The sequence below is a fragment of the Bombus impatiens genome, unplaced genomic scaffold (genome assembly GCF_000188095.3).
Source record: "Bombus impatiens unplaced genomic scaffold, BIMP_2.2 scf_0406, whole genome shotgun sequence".
Lineage (NCBI taxonomy): Eukaryota > Metazoa > Arthropoda > Insecta > Hymenoptera > Apidae > Bombus > Bombus impatiens.
This window is the reverse complement of record NT_176825.1, coordinates 125960-148970: the sequence shown is the minus strand read 5'-3', so window position 1 is coordinate 148970 and position 23011 is coordinate 125960. Positions and strand designations below refer to the sequence as shown.

At 35.3% G+C, this 23011-nt stretch overlaps 1 protein-coding gene across 9 annotated transcripts in view; it reads left to right on the top strand.

Annotated features, from left to right (window-relative positions):
- The window catches only part of LOC100749002 (potassium/sodium hyperpolarization-activated cyclic nucleotide-gated channel 3), a 213576-nt gene that overhangs the window by 169284 nt on the left and 21281 nt on the right, over positions 1-23011 (top strand). For 4 of the 9 annotated variants that reach the window (XM_024368234.2, XM_033321196.1, XM_033321193.1 and 1 more), the window contains 5 exons: positions 159-322; positions 5036-5172; positions 6260-6403; positions 14750-14824; positions 20098-20205. In XM_024368234.2, the coding sequence (XP_024224002.2) occupies positions 159-322; positions 5036-5172; positions 6260-6403; positions 14750-14824; positions 20098-20205 (628 nt within the window). The remainder of the gene's footprint in view (positions 1-158; positions 323-5035; positions 5173-6259; positions 6404-14749; positions 14825-20097; positions 20206-23011) is intronic. The other 5 variants (XM_024368230.2, XM_033321195.1, XM_024368233.2 and 2 more) reach the window with 3 other exon arrangements.

The window sequence follows — 23011 nt, the reverse complement described above, 5'->3', positions numbered from 1 at the left end:
TCCAATAAAAATTGAAATTATCATCGATTTGAATTCTAAATGAATTATTATCGACTGGTCATTTTTCTGACAAGCAATATTATTACATAGTAATGTAGATATTTTGCAAGTAATGGAGAATAATGAATTAATAACATTGGTTTCGTATCTGATTTCAGATTCTACTGGGATCTCTGCATGCTCCTCCTGCTGGTAGCTAATCTGATAATTCTGCCAGTCGCCATTAGTTTTTTCAATGACGACCTAAGCACTAGGTGGATAGCCTTCAACTGCCTTTCCGACACGATATTCCTCATAGACATTGTCGTCAACTTCAGGACAGGTGAGTACACATACGAAACTCATGTGATTTGAAACTAAAAAGGTTTAATCTTAAGAAGTGCAGGTAATAATTAGATAATAAAATATAATCAATTTATCCAAATGTCCAAAAGCACAAATAACATTTAATGTAACGTTTTAGAAAGCAAGATAATCAATAATATCAGTGTACCAGTTAAAATAACGAAAGCTGAGAAGCAGAAAAATAACGATTTATCAAAACCACGACAGTAAAGATTGTAAGCTACCTAAAGAAAAGAGATAAAAACGAGAAAAATTACAACGTTCGCTCTCGCAGAAAGAATACAAATGTTCTGTAGTAAAAATTCAACATAAATACATATTCAACATTGCCGGAATCTGTATTTTAGTATACAATCTGTACACATAGTATAAAAGGAAGGAAAAAGTCAAGAAAGCTGGTTATATCTTTCAGCAAACTTCGTTTTCCTATGAAACACTGTTACAAACATTTCCAAATCATAAAATATTCGACAGTTATCTTTTCGTTTGCATATTTATTTACTCAGAGAATTTCTATCCGTAATATAAATACAATTTTTGCGTAGGTTCGTATTTTATCAACGCAAATTAAAAAGATAATCCAAATAGAAATCTGTTTCGCCTACTGAAAGTTATAGTGTGCACTCCATTTTGGATATTTCACATATTTTCGCGTATTCTATTCATCCTGTTCATTTGTATATGTTGAAATTTTGCATAAGTCTATAAAAGTCAGCAGTCTAGATATAACAATCGCCAGTCGGTCACTAAAGACACATTCATACAATTTAAAGTCGCTCGATAATAAAAAAGAAGGAGGCAAGCCTAGGGAATCGAAGACCATTTGCTAACGCGAATCTCCCCGTCTAAAAAGTTTCTCATTCCGATTGAGTTCCGTCCGCTTGCTCGTTTCAAAGCCTTATCGGCGGTGTGCTGAAGTATTCAGTTAAAATCGTTCGATCCCCAGGTACAAAAAGAAGCGACGAAAAGACTCGGCATTTTGCTGGACGATCACATCGGGACTAATGGTAACCTCGTGTCCGCGGAAGGGGAAGCCAGAAGCGATGCAAAGTTTGCATTGTCGCGTGCACGTCGGGAAAAGGACATTGAGGAAAGAATGGTCGACCTCGTTCCTCTTCTCATTTTTCTGTCGCCCATTCCGTGCTCCTCTCATCGGACCAACCCAAATCTCTACTTCCTCCCTAAACGACCGACGCGACGATTCAGTTAACTATACCACGCATTCTCGTTTTCATGTGCAGCTACGTGAACGTTGAAAATTATATGAAAAGTCGTGTTGTTTTTCATACATGTCTTTTCTAGTATAAAGAAGTGAGGGTGATTCGTATATAGATTAAAGTTAGACAGAACTTTGGAGAGAAGAAAGAATTTGTTGTTTCGAGGAATTTCGAAGTTTGTGTTCTCTAGTGGAATAATAATATTAGCAACGTACAATAAATGCGATTTTATTAAATCACAAATGTCTAAAAGGGTAGATCTTTCCTGTAGATATTCGTCAGTTGTTTTTGTAAGGAGTTCATCGTTATGCTTCCAGGCTTTGGAAAGGTCTCAAAGATACTAAACGTTCTACAAAAAAAAGGGGGGGGAGATTCAATACATAGAATTGGAAATATGATTCCTATTTGTTCCTCTGTGATCCACTTGGAATAACGAAAATATTTCACATCTCGAAAAAAATTCACATCTGTGTGAAGATAATTAAAAAATGTAACCTAGATAGAAAATTGTTTTATACGTTAAATGTTCTAAGCACTATGTTTCAGCTATTTTATATATTTTTACGTATTGCACATATTCCGCGTATTTTTGCATTTTCAAATTTTTCCATAAAAATCAGCAGACTAATTATCGCACGTTCGCTATTGATTAACAGCTAAGCGGAACTGATAGAATTTTATTCGAAAAATTCCCACAGCAGAATTTTTCATATATTCCTCCATTTGGTCGCGATTACGTAATATTGTTGCGAAAAGGCTTCGAGCTGCAGTCTCCTTTGAGATAACGTCAGTGTCACTGCCTTCAGAAAGCTCGGCAGAAATTTGAAAAGAAGAAACTTGTAATTGTTGACATTAAAGGGAAGGTTGCTGTCAGGAGAATCGTGAAAGAGAACGAACAAAAGCATGGAACCGAGTGAATCGTGGCTTTAACGCGAGTCGATTACATTTTTATGAAGTTACATTCCGATGCGGGACCGGAGGATCCAATTTCGTTTTATCAAAGGCGGTTTGAATAACGGAAAATAGACTGAAAGAGCTAATTCCTACAAAGCAAATTGTACGAATTCTTTAATCACATTTAGAACATCAGGTGGATTATTTTATTACTATTCGATAATATTAAAATACAAAATTTTGTTTAATTTATACTTATTTCTAGTAGTCAGTTGCGATTCTTTACAACAAATTTTCCTCGCTGCAACACATTTTGCAAACTAAGATACCTGTACACTTGAATACAATAAATAATAAATAAAAACTATTTTTATTATAGCTTTCTTAAATACAAGAACTCTTATCGTTACGAAGGTAACATAATCCTTGTTTCTGGAAAAATGATTCGTTTCGAGTTTTCCTATATATCAAAAAATATATTGCCTACATTTTCAAGTACGCACAGAAGTAATTTCCAAGATATCAAGAGATCTTGATATTGTTTACTATATTCGAGTTTCCTTTAGTATTGCGTCTATCTCATTGTCCACTGCTTCAACCAGCTTTCAATTACGACCCAAATAATTGAATTCGCTAAGCATCGACCAATAGCAAACACACTATTCGAAAACATCCTAGAGCCGCTCCTTCATTGGAAACCTATCGAGAGAACCTACACATCAAGAGCTTCCTAAATGCATCGTCGGCGGTTATTAAATCTAGAAGGGAAACGTCGCGGTGGAGGCACGTTCGGTTGGCAACCCTTCAAGCGGTTCCGTCCAATAATAACATTGCTCGACACGTATAGTGGCTCAGACGTTTTCGTTATTGCCGGGGGATTAATTTGAAACGCGTTTGAGTTGGATCCCAGGAACGGAAGGAAATTAGGTCACGTGCCGTGTCCGATGAGGAACCATTGTACGCGTTAAACACTGCACGTGAACTGCGTCGATTTGCGATTGTCGCGAATTCTTGATCCAGATTAACAGTCGTTGACCAATATTGCGTTCCGCGTGACGAATATTAACGACTGGACACTAGGTGGACCGGATACGGTCGATAAAGAAATGAAATGTTTGGATGCTAATGAGGCGACCGTTTGCGGGAAAAATAGAATGTCGTTGGAGTTGTCAGATATATTTATTATTTCTGCATTGAAATGTTTTGCAATGATATAATAGGATTTGGAAAAATAAGGATCTACAAGTGGATGGATGGATCTATAACGTTAATGAAGTGAAACAAGAAATTCTTGGTTAATATAGTACTAAATATGAGGGAAATTGTTAGATTTGATCGTTTTTGTTTTGAAATGTCTTATGATAATGTAGATAATGAAATTTGGAGATTAAATTTTTAGAAAACTGATAAATCTAAAAGCGGATGGGTTTATTAATTGAGAGATTAATTGAGAAAATCGATGTAAGTCATGAAATCTATTATTTTTATTGGAATAAAATGTGAAGATATATTTAACAATAACTAAATTTCCACGTTACATGTAAATGCCGAAATTGATCTATCGATAAAATAAATCGATCAAACAGATCTAAGAAAATAATATGAAGAAATCAAAATTTTATCTGATGAAATTATCCACATAACAATTTTTACAAGAAGCTTCTAGATGAATGACAAAATACTCAAACCGTCTAGGTAAACATTAGCCTAGATAATTTTCAATCCTCGAGGGATTGAGAAAATCGATGAAAAGATGAACACATACAGAAATAGTTATCTGTTGGCAAATGTGAGAAAAGCCACATTATAAATTTCAGGGTACCAACATGCAAATGCATATACATATAAATTATACTTGATACTATTGATCCTTCCACTTCTATTTATTTCCGTTAATTCGCTGTTAGAGTTTCTATTTATTTCTGAAGGTCCATTTATTGCGATCAAAGCGTAATCACCAACTCACTATGGCTTTTCAGAAACTTCAAAGTAACATTCAATGTAGATATAGATGTGTTGTAGAGGGATGTAATTGCAGAAAAATTCTGTATTTATTTGTACTTAAGAACGTGGTTTCAGATCTACGAAACGTTTGTTACTTTAAAAATCAATTAATAATTCTTATAAAATGTGATTTATATCGAAAGTTAGTATTTAAGAATTTTAGAACGCTCGTATACTTAAAAAATTAAGAGTTACGTAAAGATTGCTGTTTTTATATAAATATAATAATTAATTTGGAGATATTAAATTTGTCAACTATCTTACTAAAGATCTTTCTATATTAAACATTTTATTAAAATATCTTCCTTTACAAAAAATCTGATTAAAAAATGTTTCTTTGTCAGAAATTTGATTAAGGAAATTATATCATAATCTTAAGTTAAATTCTAATATTCTAATTATCAATTTCTTGATTCTAGCAATCCCTTTCTTAAATTAATTAAAATATTTTAAAAATAATAACAAAAATTAATAACAATTTATTTTTTGAACACATAAGAGATAAAAGAAAATAAGGAATAAGTAATGTCTGATTCGATGAAGGTTAAAATGTGTATTATTTGTGTTGCTTCCAGGCATAATGCAACAGGATAACGCCGAACAAGTGATCCTGGACCCGAAGTTAATCGCGAAACACTACCTCAGGACTTGGTTCTTTCTCGACCTCATTTCCTCCATACCACTAGACTACATTTTCCTCATATTTAATCAAGTAAGTGCATATTAATTATCCTCACTCTGGTGTACATATTTCTTGCATTAATTCGTTAAGCCAGAGTTGTGTTTTAGTTTCTCTGCAAACTCGATTTATGTAATTAATCTGTTTACACGAGCCTTGACGAGATACGTAACATTTCAACGTATAATCTTTCCAGCTGCGTAAATAAATTAATCATAGCTGTTTCTTGGTACACGAGACCAATATTTCAATTCTTTGTATTCCTACGACACTTAATTTTTTGTTTTTTATTTCGGTGTTAAGTTAACATTAATTTACACCCTGAACAGTAAGTAACATCTTGAAAGTCAGTGTGACTTCCAACTGTTCATTTTAAGAGAAAATTAATTCGTTGCAGTTTACTCGACACATGTATCTCTATCAGTGAGATACAAATGTAAACAATTTGGATTCATGGAATAGAATGATCGTAATACTTTGTAAATATTTGTGTAATTTCAACGTCCTCTTATATCTAACAGTGTTTCTATTCAATTGTGAAATTCCGTCAGACGTAATATACTTCGATGAGATCATCTGAGAATGAGAGCTGTTTAAAACGATGTACACATGAAATATTAATATTAAACAAATTTAAAAGCTTTTCAAACAATTTCATTCTTGTTTTCTAATTGATTTTTCTTGCAACTTCAAATTTTTCGTTAATACCGCACTAACGTAAAATGCCAATTCGAAAACTACTACCTGTAAAAATAATAAAACCAGATAATACGGTACAACAACCAGGAAAAATTACAGCGTTATTTAAAATAAGAATAGTGCTCGTTAAATTAACCTTACGATCGTTACTTTCAAAATTTGTAGCAAAATTAATCTCGCAACTTACAACCCTTTACCAATTTTTCTAAAGGATCCCTTTAGAAGCTTCAGGTTTAATTAACTCTATCTTGACAACGCGCTATAATTTCCATGAAAATCCCGGTAGACTAGACAACGCAAACTCGGTTTAAACCGCTCTCATTTACTCCCGATGGCGGCAAGCTGAGATTCAATTCCACGCAGCTTTGATGGGCCGCGTAGAGAGCCAACGTTCTCATAGGATAATCGTCTAAATCGTCAGTTTCAGGACTTTAGCGAGTCCTTCCAGATCCTGCATGCTGGCCGTGCTCTCAGGATCCTCAGGCTTGCGAAACTGTTGTCGCTGGTTAGGTTACTACGATTGTCAAGACTGGTGCGGTATGTCTCGCAATGGGAAGAGGTCTATGTGAGTGTTTACCATTGTTTCTTATACCAAGCACCGTATATATATATATCTTTTTTTTCATTTGATATTCTATTTATATATATATAGTATATATATATATACATACATATATATATACACCTCATATAATATACCCACAGCTCGTGTGATCCTTGTACAAAAATATGAAAGAAACCAAGCGTCTCGTCGTCGTGTCTTTTATTTGTCAGTTTCAACAAGTGACTGACTCTTTCTTTTGTCTCTATATATATGTATATATATATAGAGACAATGTTATATATCTATATTTATTTATTTTTTACCTTTACAACCTCCCTATCTGGCCGCGCTGTCTGTCTGTACAGCTTTGCGTCGCCGTTCGTTGCAATGTTTCCTTTTTATCTACGACGATGATGGGGCCTGGCTGGTCCCTCGTGGTTTCCATTCTTTTTTCATACGCGTGCAAGTACGTATACCGTGTATACGTTTGATGCCACATGTACCACACGGTCAGTTTTTGGAACTGTCTGCATTTACAGAGCATCAATTCCGTGTTTTATCGCAGAATATATGATATATGTAAGAAAGTATATAATATATCATTCTCTTTCATCACGGGATGGTAAAAAAAAAGAGAAAAACTGAAGGTAAATAAAAAAAAAATTAAAGGAGCTCGATGCAAGTCTCTGCATACGTTGTGTGTCCAAAGGCAGTGGTCTGATATTATACAATACATACATACATACATTTATACATGTGCATAGGTATAGGCTTATGAAAAAATTCATAAATATTCTTAATAGAGAACAATAAAATTATGTGATACGAGAAACAGAATGGACGTGACCGATCGAGTCAGGAGAAGTTCTCACACCAGTGGTGGATCTCCTTTCGTTACTTCCACGGACAGTCCCACAAACTTTTTCTCAGCCGGTCTGCCCACGTGTCTGGGTCGAGGTGAACTACGTCTCGTTTACAGCAAAGGCGAAAAAGCTTCGCCTCGACCAATTAATTCCGAATTTTATATGGGTAGAATTTTCGTCGGGACCAGTATCCAGGCTCTCCCGTCTGTTTTTCTTTTTGTTCTTTTAGTTTTTTCTTTTTTTTTCTTTGGTTCTGATTTTCGTTAGGCGACAGATTGAGCGAAACACAGCGAGGCCGCGTGTCTGTCTTCCACCATTGCGGGGAATCCCTCGGAAAACAAACTTCTTACACTAAAAACACATAAAGAGACACATACACGTATATAATCATACACATCTCCGTCTGCTCGTTATGTATGTTTATTATACCAATTTACAGCGTCTCCGCGGCTCTTACTCAATCGCAAATGTCTCCAGCATTTCCGTGAAAGAAAGTCTGTAAAAAATCGTTCGTGTCTCTTCCTGTGACGCGATTACCACTTGTACAATGTTTTATGATCTCTTACTTGCGTCGGTGTGTGACATTGTTATAATAATGTCTTCTTCGATTTAAATGTTATTTAATGTTGATATGACTAATCGATGTTGTTTCGAGCGTTATTCGAATTGGATCGTGCATATTTATACATTTATGAAAAATTTAAATCTATAAAGTGAATAGAATGCACATAACGTATAGTAAGATCCATCCTTTTCGTTGTGCTCGTAAGAATATAAATATCCATAAATGTCCTCGGTCTTCTAATTTATTTTATAAATAAATTTATTCACTTTCATTTAAACTAAAATTTGATAGAATTATACAGTGGTTTATTTTTAGAACGTTGAAAGTCTGAGAAAAGTTCTAAGTATTATGTGAGAATTAAAAGACTAAAAAATCGATGACAATAGTGACAATGTTAGACATTAGCAATTCTTAACACGAAATATTGATTTATCAAATTTTGACAATTAACCTCTTCGGACTTTCAAATAGGACATTTCACATGTCTGCTTTTCAATGTTTAAGAAATTATTCTAGTCGCTTAAGGTCATCACCATAATGATGTTTCATAAATTTATTTATTAATTTTCATAAAAAATATTTAGAATCACGCATCTCGACAAGCGAGATAATTCTTCCAAGTGCCTAATGATAAGAACATTTCATAACTGTTCCAATCTCTGAGCAGTCAACGCCTTATACGTAATTGCTTTTCACAGACGCTCGGAACTTCCAAGTCTTCCAAGTATCAATTTAACCAAACTCCCTTAATAATTTTCCTCAGATCTCCCAATCTCGAACAAAGATGATATTTCTCTAATTATATAACTCTTAACTCATTCTTTAATTTCGACGATATACGAACACGAGAAATTTCTCTAATATGTACAAGTGGCACGTGAGAAGAGTCCAATTTTATATAAAATCACACACACACACATACACACACACTCACTCACTCACTCACTCACTCACTCACTTACTCACTCACTCACTCACACACGTGCATGAGAGCTGACGAGGGCAGGCCGTGAATTTCGGTACAGAAACATATATCGTTGATATATTTCCGTCGAAGACGGTTTCTCGAGTGTGTTTCCGGTCGAATAGGCGTTCTCGCGAGGGTGTTCCACCGGCCAGATCGTGTCTCGTTAGCGATAGGTAAGTAGTTTCTCTCTTCGAGCGGAATTCCTCCTCTGGCTCGATCTTCCATGATCCACGCGTATGTATGTGTATGTGCATTAAAGCAATATACTCTCGATTATTCGTACGCGAATTATTTTTATACGACTGTCCCGAGCATCTGGCCACGAGAGAGAGAGAATCGTGTTCCCAAGCCAGACGCGCACGATGGAAATTCGGATCGTTTCCTCTGTGAATTTTAAAATGGGTCGAGGAAGCGTTCTCTCCAATTCGTTCGATCGGATCTTGGCGTAACACGCCACTATTGTGTTGCTCAGTAAGTTCTGTCTTTCTTTTTATCTTTTTTTTTTCTCTCTTCTGCGACTCATCTGCATGAAACACGCGAATAATCTTGTCGTAACTGAGAAATTACATTATAAGATATATACACATATTTTGAAGTTATGCTCAATACACTTTTATATATGAAAACTCTATTACGGCAGAGTTTATTCGTACTATAAGCCACGTATTAACACATTACGTACAAGTAACAGCTCCATAATAAGCAGTACACTGAGAAAACTAACTAAAGAGACTAATGCGATTCCACGAGACAGGACACTTTGTAGCTGCGACCAAGAAGAAAACGAAACTTTCACATTGATCAGAAATCATTGAGAAAGCACTCGTTCGTTCATTAGACAAGGCAAAACTATGCAATGTTTCGCACGTGGTACGTAATGGGTTAAGTTAAAACGGGGAAAACGTAAAGATGATGAAATATATCGTGGAATGTGTCAGCGAGAGGATATACATGGAGGATGTGTCGAAGGATCTAGCCGAGGACCTGCTCGAACATAACTGTCACACTTTTTACCCTTTTATGTATTTTCCTTCTCTTCCTTTTTTATATACAGTAATTCACGAAAGTATTTGGACACCTATCATAGGAAATTTTTGTAAATATATTACATGTATTATACAAAACTTTTTTCTTATAATGAGACGCGACTGTTATGGTTATAGTGATAGAATTTGGAATCTGAGAATGTATAATGTATATAGAAATTATAAGACATATAAATTAGTATATAGCATGAACAGTTGCCTTATAATTAGTGTTAAAAGAGATCCCATTAAATACGGAAACTTATTAATAGAACGAATGTTGTGTCTGTTTAAATCATTCAAATAATTTCGCAACCATAACGAAGTGTATTTCTGCAATAAATATTACGTAACTGCTATGTACATTTTCAAATTTCTTTCAAACTTTACCAATGTGATCATGTCGTGTGTCATAAAAAGGTTTCTGCAAAAACATTCGTAATATGTTCGAAAAAAGTTTCCACAAGTATTGGACACTTAGCATAGAATACTTGTGTGTCTGTATCATGCGTGTTATGAAAACATTTTAAAATTTCATTAGCACTGTAATGAGACACGAATATTATGATTACATTGATCAAATCTAAGAATGTACATATGTGTATAGAAATTACAAGATATTTATTGCAGGCATATATTCGATAAAAAATTAGTAATGTTCATTAATATAACGAATAATTGCCTATTTAAATACTTTTATGGTCTCTGCAAAATGAATTGTACTAAACAACTTATAATTTCTATATATACATTCATATTTCTTTTAGACTTTATCACACAGATATAGTCATTCTATAGGGTCTTATTACAGTGTTAATGAAATTTCAAAATGTTTCATATAACATATAATATATTCATAAAAGGTGTGTACAAGTGTTCGAATATTTTTGTGAACCACTGTATAAAGGACACGTCTCGGTATTTATATTCATGTATGATTTTTTAAGAGTCCTTTCTGTGTCAGTTTGATTGTATCTTGCCTTTAGCGTGAGCCGTGGCGCAACGAACAGACCAACGAATCAATCAGGCTTTCCGTCCAATCTCGAAAGAGCAACCTTTTTTCTAATCACCGTAATTATACTCTGAATGTTACTTGCGCTTGTGTTTGAGAACGTCTTGTTGCCTCCCTCTGTGCTTTTGTTTTATCTATCCCTAATCTTTTTTCCGTTCTGTTCGACGAGAGCCAGAATTCGTCGAGGCGAGCTTGCGTCGCGTGGTTCAATCATCGCTCCAATCACCGTCAGTCTCAGAAGACCCTAATCTTGTTAGTTCAAACAGAATGTTCAGGTTAGGAAAATTGTGTCGCAATCGGAACGCCGATGATATCGCGGTGATTTTCTCGTGTTTGATGTCTTTTTCTCTCTTTCTTTTTTTCTTTCGAATCGTCGTGATTCCGATGTTAAAAGGATTCATGTGCTTTTAATCTTGCCTAAGGGAGATTTTGAAATAGTTCAAGGTACGTGGATTGTAATAAATCTTGGATTCTAAATTTTCGATATTATCATTATGTATATTGAGTTTTGTATAATTTCAATGTGGTATATGAAAGATTCTATTATTTAAAAATTCTAAAACCCTGAAGAATCATAAGGTTCTTAGAGGTCTTAGAATTCTAAAAAGGGATACTAAAATCCAAGAAAACCTAAAATTCTAAAAAACTCGTGACGTCAACAAAAATGTTTTAAAATCTTTAAATAACAAAACAGTCTAGATTCTACAGCCTAATTTGTACAGTCTGGAGTTGAAATGTTAACATAAATAGAGTGTGTCATAATTCGTGACGCAAGTGCATTCTATTCTAAATAAATCGAAATGATAAAATAACCTTTCCTCGTATTTGTTATATCTAAAATACAAATATAGTAGCAATTTATAACGGAAACAATTACACAAAATGACAAACATAAATGTCAGAGTACGCGATTGAATTTCAAAGTTATATTTCTGGGAAACGAAGCTCCATGCAACAAAAAATTATTCTTCAATTTCAATTTATTTCGAGCCATGGAATCTACTGTACTCGCTTTATGCCACGAATTCTCTGTGAATTCTATATAAATCTCTCTTTCGTTAAATTTTAATTTACTTTCCAAATATTTATTTTAGATTTTGTTTAAGTATATAATATTGAAAAAATTAAAAGTACACGAAACCTCTAACATCTTTAAACTTCGTAACGAAAAATTATTTGAGATTGATTGCCCGGATCATCCGTTATAAGATTCGATGAAGGATCAAACCGAGATCAGTTTTGAGTTAGAAAATCGAGGAAATAAGGGACCGGTAATTTCCTTAATTGACGTCCTTCGTACTATCACGGTATTAAAATCGGATATTCTTCGACCATCTCAGCTCATCTCACAACTTCGGTTTTAACGAGCACGATTATAAGAAACGCAGGAAATTGCTGACTGCGGTTGCTACTATCGGTGATCAAATCATCTTCATATTCAAAAAAGACGTGAATAATTGAAACACCAATCTCATCATTAGCCATCATCTGCATCGTTCGACGATATTGGACACCTGTAGTAAGCTTAATTCTTGATGTTTCAATAAGAAAAAGCTTCTTTAGATTTGTTTTCTATTTCGATTGAAATTATCTTCAAGTAATTTACATAAAATAATAAAATAATTTAATCGTGTGTGAGAAGTTCGTGTTCCAAAAGAATTGATTGAAAATTGCAGAATTTTCGTTATTTACTACGATATGAAACAAGTTGCCGAATAGTCAATACATAAATTGTCGAAACACGCATATTATTTATATTCTATTGAATTCCATTCTACGATTTAAAAGTTAAAAATTGCAGGATATACAAGTATTCCAGAATCTTCATGAATTGTAAAAATTTGTGAATTGCAAATTATCGAATATCTAAAACAGTTCTACAGATGTCCTCAATCATAGATTGATATCATTGGATCGTAGATAACCACAACATTGCATTTTAAATGAAATTTTTGGATCAGATTTATATTTATAAATTTGATTTAGATGACGTTCAACTTTATAATATTTAATTTGAATTCTATATCTTATTGTATAAAATACAAAGCGAAAATTAAGAAGAAATGTTCCAAAATTAAGTAACTTGACTCAAATTATTATGAATGGTATACGATCCAACGATACCATTTTTACCATCGTTAAATAAAATATTATCATTAACAAATTATATAATACATTATACACATTATTACTAATAATATTAACTATCATTGATTATTGTTTCATCAAAAGATCCATATACCATCGTCCAAAATTTCTAGAATAATATTCGAAAACGTTGACCCATTTTCGTTTCTGTTAGTTCGCCGAAAATGCAAGCGTTCCGCGAAAACGTCGGATTGTTCTGACACGTCGTTTCTCTGAAAATCATGCGATTTCGCGGAGTTAGTCCCGCAGAGCGGAAAATGTTCCGGAGAAAGCCGATCACCAGACCGTTTCCACGAAAGATTCTTCCGTGTATCTTGGTCATGCAGCAGCATTGGTGGATTAGCTAAAAATAGCACGTGTAATGATACACTGCACACTTGGGCGTACTTAAAACTGATTTATATCAACGTTCCAGTTCAGTTACCCTAGGGATTAACTTCAGATTTAGACCCTAGACTCTGATTTGCGGCAAATGGTCCAGCCACGATAGATTCACGGTCGTACGGGTGTTACTCGATCCTCCGAAGTTTGATTTATTAGTTTGAAAGCGAATATACGATGAATGGAATGAATGAAATCCACCGAACATAGGTTTTTTATTGACTGTAGTTTTGAAATGTGAATTCATAGTCGAACTTGACTTGTAATTTAACGAGGAGGTTTATCATAATTTCTTCTTTTTTTTTGTTCTAGTAGTTCTTAGAATATTGTGTGGAGAATACGATTTTTATACGCTTTTGTACTTTTAATTTCTCTGTCACAACTTGTCAATTTTATTCATCGTAACATTCGGAATTATATTTACAAATGAATATTCCAAGTCTCGTTTAAAATTAAAAATTATATATTTTAAATTATATCGAAACAATTTTTTAATTCTAGATTATGATATCGTGGTACAATATATACATACTATGATCGATTATTGTCAACCGATTACAAATTGTAAACCAAATGTTGAATCAACAAGAAAAAAACAAGAATCAACGAGGATTATCTAACTGGGCCATAAACTCTGTTATTCCGTAGTCTACAATATTTGATTATACTTATCTTATTACTGACTGTATCATCACACAATCAGTTAGTGCCAGTCTTGAGTATCTCGGGACTAATACGAGACTAGACTACTAGAACGAGCTAAATATTACAAATTTTCTATTATTATTATTATAATCCTTAGAACTCTGCAGTTATAATTAATTAATTATCTAATAAACTATAATCATTTATGAAACAAACAATCAATTGTTTCATGTTTAAAGAGCCAAAAACCATACAGTCTTCTATATTCCAATGAGTGATATAAGAAGTAATCTTCTTTTTTACAACCTCAAACTTATAATTAGTTACTATCTGATACATTTTTGTCAGAAGAAACTTGTAAATTTATCCTCCGCGTTCTTGAAACAAGCGTTAGATAAATAAAACGAGAAACAAAAAATGAAAAAAAGGAGTGTAATTAAAGGCAATTTGTCCTTTATAGTACAATTGGTCTTGGATAATTTTTCTAATTTTTGGTACAGTCTAGTCTTGAAAGTGCCGGGACCAATTCCAGACTGGACCATCACTACCGTGAAAAATCTACGAACTGTACACACGAAAACCAACAAAAGAAACCAAAAATAATCTCTGCATAGCGAGGGACCTCGCGAACTCTTCCCAACACATCCAAGACACGCAGAACAACACTTCAAAAAAAAAAAAAAGAAAAACAACTAAAAAAATATTTAAAAAATCCAAGTAGTAGGCGTATTGCGAGAACACGTTTCCGAATGGGTTTGCAGATCCCCCTTTATCAACAGCCGGAGAGGCACTACGAGCGTCGGGCGACACCGCCCCAACCAGACCGAACCAGCAAGGTGTGCCTGCCTAGTAACCCCGAAACCAAGGCCAAATGCCCTTTCTTGATTCAAGCGTTCGTTAACTTAAAACTTAATGTTTCTACGTATAAATATAAATACATATATACATATATATATATACGTTAGATCATTACTAATATTATCTACTTATATATATACATATATATATAGTAAATTTTTGTTACGGTTACTGATTATCGTTACGATGTTTATTATGACCGTTTTTTACGATTGATTGATTATTCGTTGTCGTTTGGTTTGGAAGTTCCTATATATTATCATAGAGAGAACGTGCATAGTCTTGCCGTGTGATCTTCATTTTTTATTTTTCTTTTTTTTTCTTCATTTGTTCTGTTCAGTCTCAGTATCGAAGGATACTGTTTTGATACACCATACACCACGCCTTAATGATACATACGTACATACATATACAGAGTTATACACAAGCATATATATATATATATATACAGAGTTTTAGATCCCGATTTTCTAAAAGAAAGCGAAGCCGATCAAGAGCTTTCTTACGCAGCGTGGCTGTATCGTGATCGATTTCTTATTTATTTTTATCCTTTGATTTCTGTTTTTTTTTTTTCATTTATCTTGTACATGTATATTTCGTTTCTTGGTTTGTTTCCTTGTTTTTTTTAGTTTCGTTTCTTAGAGATCGATGTTGTTGCACGATGACATAGAGGTGTGAGATGACGAATGAAATATTATAGAGGATAGAGAAATTTCGTTCTGTTCGTTTCTGTGTCTGTGTCTTGCATCGTGACAGATTACTTGACATGCGCCCGATGTTTCATAGTACATACGAATTTAATTAAACCGTCGAGAGCGAAGTGTCTCGTTCTGTGGATCGTTCGAAAACGTGGTAGAAAGCGTCGAGAGGCAAACTTGAGAGAATCTCCGAGTCAGAGATATCCACCTTAGACATTGAAGAAGCCTCCATTCCCGTTTCAATTTTCGTGAAACAAGCTCTTGATCCGGCTAGCACATAGTCCCGTAGTCCCGACAATACTAAGTGTCACATGGATCATGTAGAATCCCAAATTGACAGTCGAATTAAATTTTAAAAACAACGAACACGAATCCAGACACAAAGTATCCATGTTACACTGACTAGCTCGATCCTTGTGAAAGTTCTTAGGAACGATTTGGTATGACATGTTGTCATGTATATTTTTTTCTGCCGAATTTTGTTGGAAAAATCCCTTCAACCGTTAGGTACTAACGTGCGTTTCGTTTTTAATATATAGTCACTGAGTCGTGTCGAATACTGGGCATCTCAACAAGCAATTTCAATGTTTCTCGATACGATCTCGATGATATTGGTTCTTCATTTTGGATCGTCATCGTGTCTCTGTGTTCCAATTGCATAACTTTTCAAACTGAAGTGACTATATAACGAGATGCGCATGTATATCGACCATGTGGATCGATAGTCGTTAATGTTGGTTTCATATGGAGAACGAGTTCTGCATATAGAGAGAAAGTGAAACAGAAAACGAGAGTATGCATGTAATTGTTTCTATTTCGTGATGTATCATGAAGCTAACGACGATGATAGCTGAACCAAGCACGCAGTAGACACGATGATAATTAAGAATCAAGAATTCTCTTCAACTTTAAAAAAACGAAAATTTTTTTCTTCGATAACGAACGAGTTACGTATGAAAAGCTAAGTAAAAAGAGGAAAGAAAGGACGATGGAATGAAAAGAAAAGAAAAGAAAAGAGAAAAATTTCGATCCATTCCCGAACAAAAGACTCAGGATAATAGGGAAATACTGTCTGAGGTATTCGACACGACACGCTATCCACATGGCTGCTCTACAGACGAGAAAGTTGGTTGGATTGACCGTAGGTCTGCCTGTGAGTGTTAGGTGTATATTAACCCTATTTGCCCGACATTTTTTTGGCGATGTGCCCGTGTTCAGTGTGCTCCTACGTTTTATTCTTCCATTCAGCCCTATATATCATCCCTATGTCATCCTAAGAACCACTCGATCTACGCCATTTGGTACGGAGACGAATTTTTCTCTGATCCAGTTGCGTCTCGTTCCCACATTTGCGTTTTGCTTGCTGTTCTATGTCGTTTAAATGCCTGATTTTTTCAGAGTTTAGACATTTCTAAACGTGTTTTGTTCTCCTTGATTCCTTCGTCGTCCACTTTCGTCTCCCTTGTCGCGTTGTTTCAGTTTCATTGGCATTTTTGTTCGCTGTTGTCTCCGCCTGTTCAAGTAGGAAAAGGCAACGATAGACAGACGCGTCGACGAATTAATGTTTCCATTATAGATTAGTAGAAATTTTACTCTGGTCGTTATATCATACTTCTTTTAGTCTGGACGAAGAAGCAGCATGCGGGTGTACTCGACGATCGATCTCCTCGGCTGTGGTCTGTATATTTGAACAAACAGTTGCACCCCGATACTCGAAACAGTTGTCCCGACCTATCTGTTGTTTTTCTCGCTTGGCAAAGTGTATTTATCGATGTATCGTTCGTTTGTTCTTTATTTCCATGGTTGCTCCTCCCGTTGTTTTACGAAGTTCTGCCTGTTTCGTGAGAATGCAGTAAGTAGATGACAGAGATCGTTCGTTGTTCAACCGAACACGATAGAATAGCACCGATTCTCGTCTTTTGTTGCGCGTATCGTCGTGTCGACCTCGTCATCGCGAAAAAGAACCAGAAGAAGCAATCTTGAAGAGTCTCGTTTTCAACACTGAAGACTCGAATCTTACAAATGCACAGAAGGATACGAGGAGACATCTATTCGCATTTATAAGCAAACGGAAAATTTTACTTTAAAAGATATTTGAGAATATGTTTTAATTTATTAGTCGAGGATATTTAAATAATATCCTGTGTTAAATAAATTGAAATTCGAAGAAATTTTGATTTACATCCAAATTTTTCGACGACCACGCATTAGTGTCAGTTTAAATTCAATTTCCAAGTGGTGATCAGTAACGTGGTACGCCGGTTTTCCAGCTACTCAAAAACCTTGATCGAAATTGGATCTTAGAGAACGATTAATCATAGCTGTCGCAGAGGAGTGATAAATTGCGAGAGATTCGCGCAAGTCTGTTTTCGTTCGTTGATTTCCACTCCGTCGAGACACAACCAGATGGAGAAATACGATGACCGTTGTTTCTGTAATTTTCTGCACCCTTTCGAACGGGGGTTTTAATCCGTCCGCTCAGCCGCTGCGGTTAATAGGGGCGAAGAAACGAGAACAGATCTCGTCGGATTCTAATAAATCATTCGATCGGTATCGTTCTTTGTTCCTGTGTTTCTTTCATTTAATCGTATTCTGTGATGGTTCTATTTTATTGCTCGATGTTTTTCGTTTGTCATAGTATTACTCGTGGAATATCATCAACAGTCACTTTGGTAATACAAATGGAGGCACAAAGAAAGTTCTGAACTGTATGTACAAGGAAATAAATCTGTACAGAGTCTAACTGGTTGTGAAACGATATTTCTTAATTTATACGCTGGTAACTGATTTTCGTTTATTACGCACAAATGTCTGGCAATGAGACGCGGGATCCGACCGAATTATTTTATGGATCGAGTAATAGAAAAATCCAGAAATTTGTGCTAATAAAAAATTTGAACAGATGTCAACCAATTCTGTTCGACACCTTTCAATTATTGCGATGAATCTTATTGTCCTTCTACCTTTTACTCGATCCTTTCGCTCCTTTTAACAAGATATACCAATATTCGTACACTTTTTTATTTTCTCAAGCAAAATTCAGCAAACATATTGCCTTGTGTCGAAACGTCTTTGAACTTTATCGATGAAAAAAATCTACGATCGATAATGCCATCGAGGAAAGAAAAACCGAAAATCGTCAGATTTCCTCGCTTCGTCACGAGAGCTCCTCACTGATTGAAGTAACTCTCCAATTTTGTACAACGTTGCTACTAACCTGCTAAACGAAGGCAAAAGAAGTAAAAAAAGAAATAACAATCGATCTCTCGAGCCTTTTATTACGAGCTTTGACAAGAAACTGCGGCTTCACGCTTGGCGCGACTGCTGCAACGAAAGCTTTGATATTAACGAATGGCTTCTTGACTCTTACTTCTCTTTAACTCACGAACTCATTAACTCTCTCTTTTTATTAATTATTATACATTTATTCCTCTTCTTATTATTATCATTCTTATTATTATTATTTCCATTATTATTATTAATTACTATTATTATCTGCTGTTTACGGTCAATCTGTTCATCATTTGTTCTCCACGTCGTAATTTTAATCCACACTATTGCGTCAATCCATCATCTCGTCTTGCACTCCAAGTTTGATATGATACCACCGATCACAAGAAACAAAAAATGGGAAGAAAAAATATAGTGTATAAGAAAAGAACACATATAGACGAACGAACGAATGAACACGAAACACCCATGTTTTAACTACAACACGATTTTTTATTTATCTTCTTTCCCTTTTCTAATCGACGATATCGTACGTCTACGTACGACTACACAGCGTTCGAGAAGAGGATGGACGATCGGAAACATATTCACCCCTCGATCGATCGATCGATTCATTCATTCACGAATGGACATAAATACTTTTCGACGATGATTCGTACACGTAACGAACGATCAACTAACAATGAGAAAACCTGTCGTTGATATACTGGCGTACTTAAGTTTACACGATTAAGCGTAGTCCTACTATGAATAAACTTGGAGAAAATGAAAGGTCGCGCGTTGTTCTCGTGGATCGGTGTATCGATCACGATCTATGCTGACAAGTGCATAGATACGCACGAATCATAATTGAAATAAGCAAATGACGAGTGGATCTCGATGTTACATTTTTTAGGAACAGCGTCGTTCTACTTGTGTCTTCCACCTTCCTCCTTTTCTCGACGGAAAGCGTTTCTTTCACGGAATACGTTTTACTCGACGAGAGAACAAAAAGAAAGAACGAAACGAACGAAACCGACAGTGTGCAAAGGAAAAAAAGAAAGGCAAGAAGAAAAGAAGGAAAAGGAAAGGAAAGGAAAGAAAGAAAGAAAACAAAAGGAAAGAAAGAAAAAAAGAAAGAAGAAAGAACAAGGAACTCGAATACCTAAACCGATCTTACTCCTTCTATTTTCTGTTTCCTCTCTTTTTCTCTTTTTCCCCTCACTATCTTGTCTATTTCTATATTTTCTGTCTTTCTCTACCTCTTTATTACGAATCTTCTTGATAACCTGGCCCTTTTCTTACTATACGTCTTGCTATGTCCCGCTTTCTTTTGTTTCTAGATATTGCAGAACCTACAAAAAAAACGCACTGAGCGGAGGGGGCGCCTAAGTTCTGACAATATGAGTAAAAAGAAGTCCGGTTTCAGCAAAAGCGACCTTATTTTTAAGGTAACCCGCCCTAACGAATGCGCGAGCTCTCGTCCGCTCGAGGTTCGCGATCGTGTTCGTCGAACCCGCCTCGAGACCACCTTGGGTCCCGTTTTCACGAGACTCGAGCGAACCACGCCGACTCTGTCCGCCCTGTGTTCTTCTCGCAAAACCAAAATGCCAAGAAATAAAGGAATTTCTAGCGAAGAATATCCTTAAATAAATATATTACGATAAATATCTCGTTTCGTAAATATTTGATGAAACAGGGAATCGGATGAGTTTACAAAAAGTACATATAGCCAGTTCCCATGAAAACGAACTGGATAATTCACGGTCGATTTGTCAGGCGAATAAGTAAACGGAATGAGAAGGCATGAACAGAGGAGAAAAAGGAGAGTCAGCAGTGTGTCGTTCGATCGATGTCTCGCGAAGAACAGGAAGAGCGATCACGAGGAGGCTGGACGCAGGAGCTGTACGCTGATTGGCTCGTTGGTTTATTACAAACATTCGCTTCTACTATCCGCCGCATTATACATTACATATTACCCGCAGCAATAGGCTATGCTTCTTATACATTCACCATCGGCACCCGCCTAGCGATGAGAAAGTACCAAAGTGTATTTTTATTCCTACAAATATATATATATATCTATATATATATATACATAGATACATACATACAATATATTGTGTGTGACATTACTATATATGTATATATACTTTGGAGAAATTTCATCGACCAAACTCAAGTTGTGAAAAACAAAAAAGTGATATAGAAGAAATATATATATATATATATAGATAACGAGAAAAATATGTAAAAAAACGCCCTATTCTCGAAGTAGTCAGAGCTGATTTTCTTTCTGACTCGTTTTCGAGACGATCCGTCATTTCGTTGTCGAAGTTGGCGAGTTATTCGTTCCCATGCGCGAAATCAACGAAAAGAGAAACAATAGAAAAAAAAAATGAAATAGGAATGGTAAATAAAATACTCGACTATCGTGAAGAAGCAGACGTCTCCACGTCTAGATGCAATCGTCTACTCGTGGATCCTTCCTCTCTCTTTCTCTCGACCATCTCTTTGTCTCATCCACTTGGTTTTTGTCGTGTTTTAATATATATGTTTCCTTCTACTTATCCGCTTTTCCATCCTTCGCGATTTTTTACAGAGAAAAAAGAAACCGAAAGTATTTGTCTTATTTCTTTCCGCCTGGATAGAAATAATTTATCTGTCTCTATTTCTCTCTGCTCTCGCGATCTCCTTCCTATCCAGCAAACAACCAAATCGTCACACGGCATGTGTGTTCCATTAGGACTTTCTCAACGCTTCCCAGACGACCCTCTAGTTCCATGGAACGATTGATCCGACGAGCCGGAAGAACAGATGGCCGCACTCTTTGCTACGATACCAAAAGCCACTGTCCACGCACTGTCTCTTGAAACGCTTTTTTTATCGCTAGACGGTGTGCACGATCCTTTGGAAACGAACGCACGTTGATTGGGCGTCCCTTCTCTGTCGCTTTGTTGCAAATCGCACACTGTTGTCCGCTGTTAGCGATGGGCGGTCGACTCTCTGCCCCGGGTTTTCGCGAGACTCTCCCTTGCTCGAATTGCTTTCGATGTTTTCGGGGACGTTGGGGATCCGGGGGATATGGTGAAAGTCTCTAAACGGGGTCACGAAAAATTCCGAAGAGTTTTAAGGAACCGTAAGACTTTCATTTACTATGGAATATTTTACTCATTTTATGTTAGGTTTAAAACTGATCGAAATATTAATTAACGATATCTCTTCAAAAATCCTGCAAAATTAGCAAAAATGTAACTGTGGTGACTGGTTATAGTTACAGAGTTCGACGAATTTGGAGAAAACGTAGATGATAAAGAAAGTAGTGGTAGCAGTAGAAGGTAGAAGGAAAAATCGTCATCTTTTGCTTGGAGTAAGCTAACGTTGTATTTAAGTGTACCGAATTCATGTTGTATATTCACCATGTAATTAGCACTTTCTTTTCAGATGTATTGAAATGTGTGGTTAATAAGTAGGTAACATTAACACAAATATTCAAATATAAGTATTTAAAGAAAAATTTAAAAATCGATATTTCTCTTTGTGAATGTAAATAGCACTCGAACTGAGAATTAATTAAGAATTGTTTCAGCAAATCACGTTCTGCCACGGTGATTAATAAATAAATAACATTGGAACAAATATTCTTTGCAACTGTATTATAATTAGAAAATTGATATTTGTCTTAATGAATCTAAATAACGCTCATACTGAGAACTAATTAAAAATTCTTTCAGTAAATCGCATTTTAATCATAATGATCAACAACTAGATACCGTTAAGAGAAATATTCTTTGTAACTTTATAATAATCAACTAAGAAATTTCATATTTGTCTTAATGAATTCAAACAGTACGCAGACGGAGAACTAATTAAGAATTCTTTCAGTAAATCACGTTGTACCGTGAACTAATCTGTTTTGTACTTTCTGTAAGTATCTTTCTATTCTAACTTAAGTATCTTACAAATGAAAACTAGAAAAATCAGAAATTATCTCTTTCGTACCTATAAGTATCTCTTCGTAGGACAAACCATATTAAGCGGTGTTTAATTTGTAATTTGAAATTAAAAGCTATTCTAAGAACACGGCTAACGTCTTTGAAGGCTCTTGTCTAAACTTTTCATAGACTAGAAGCGTTCGAAGCGATTCGACATTCGCAATTACGCGTTCAATAGCGATTCGAGAACGTGTCAAGCCGATCGTCACAGCTAATCGACTTGAGAATTTACCCCCGAAGAGAACCACCCACCCCCGGTGTC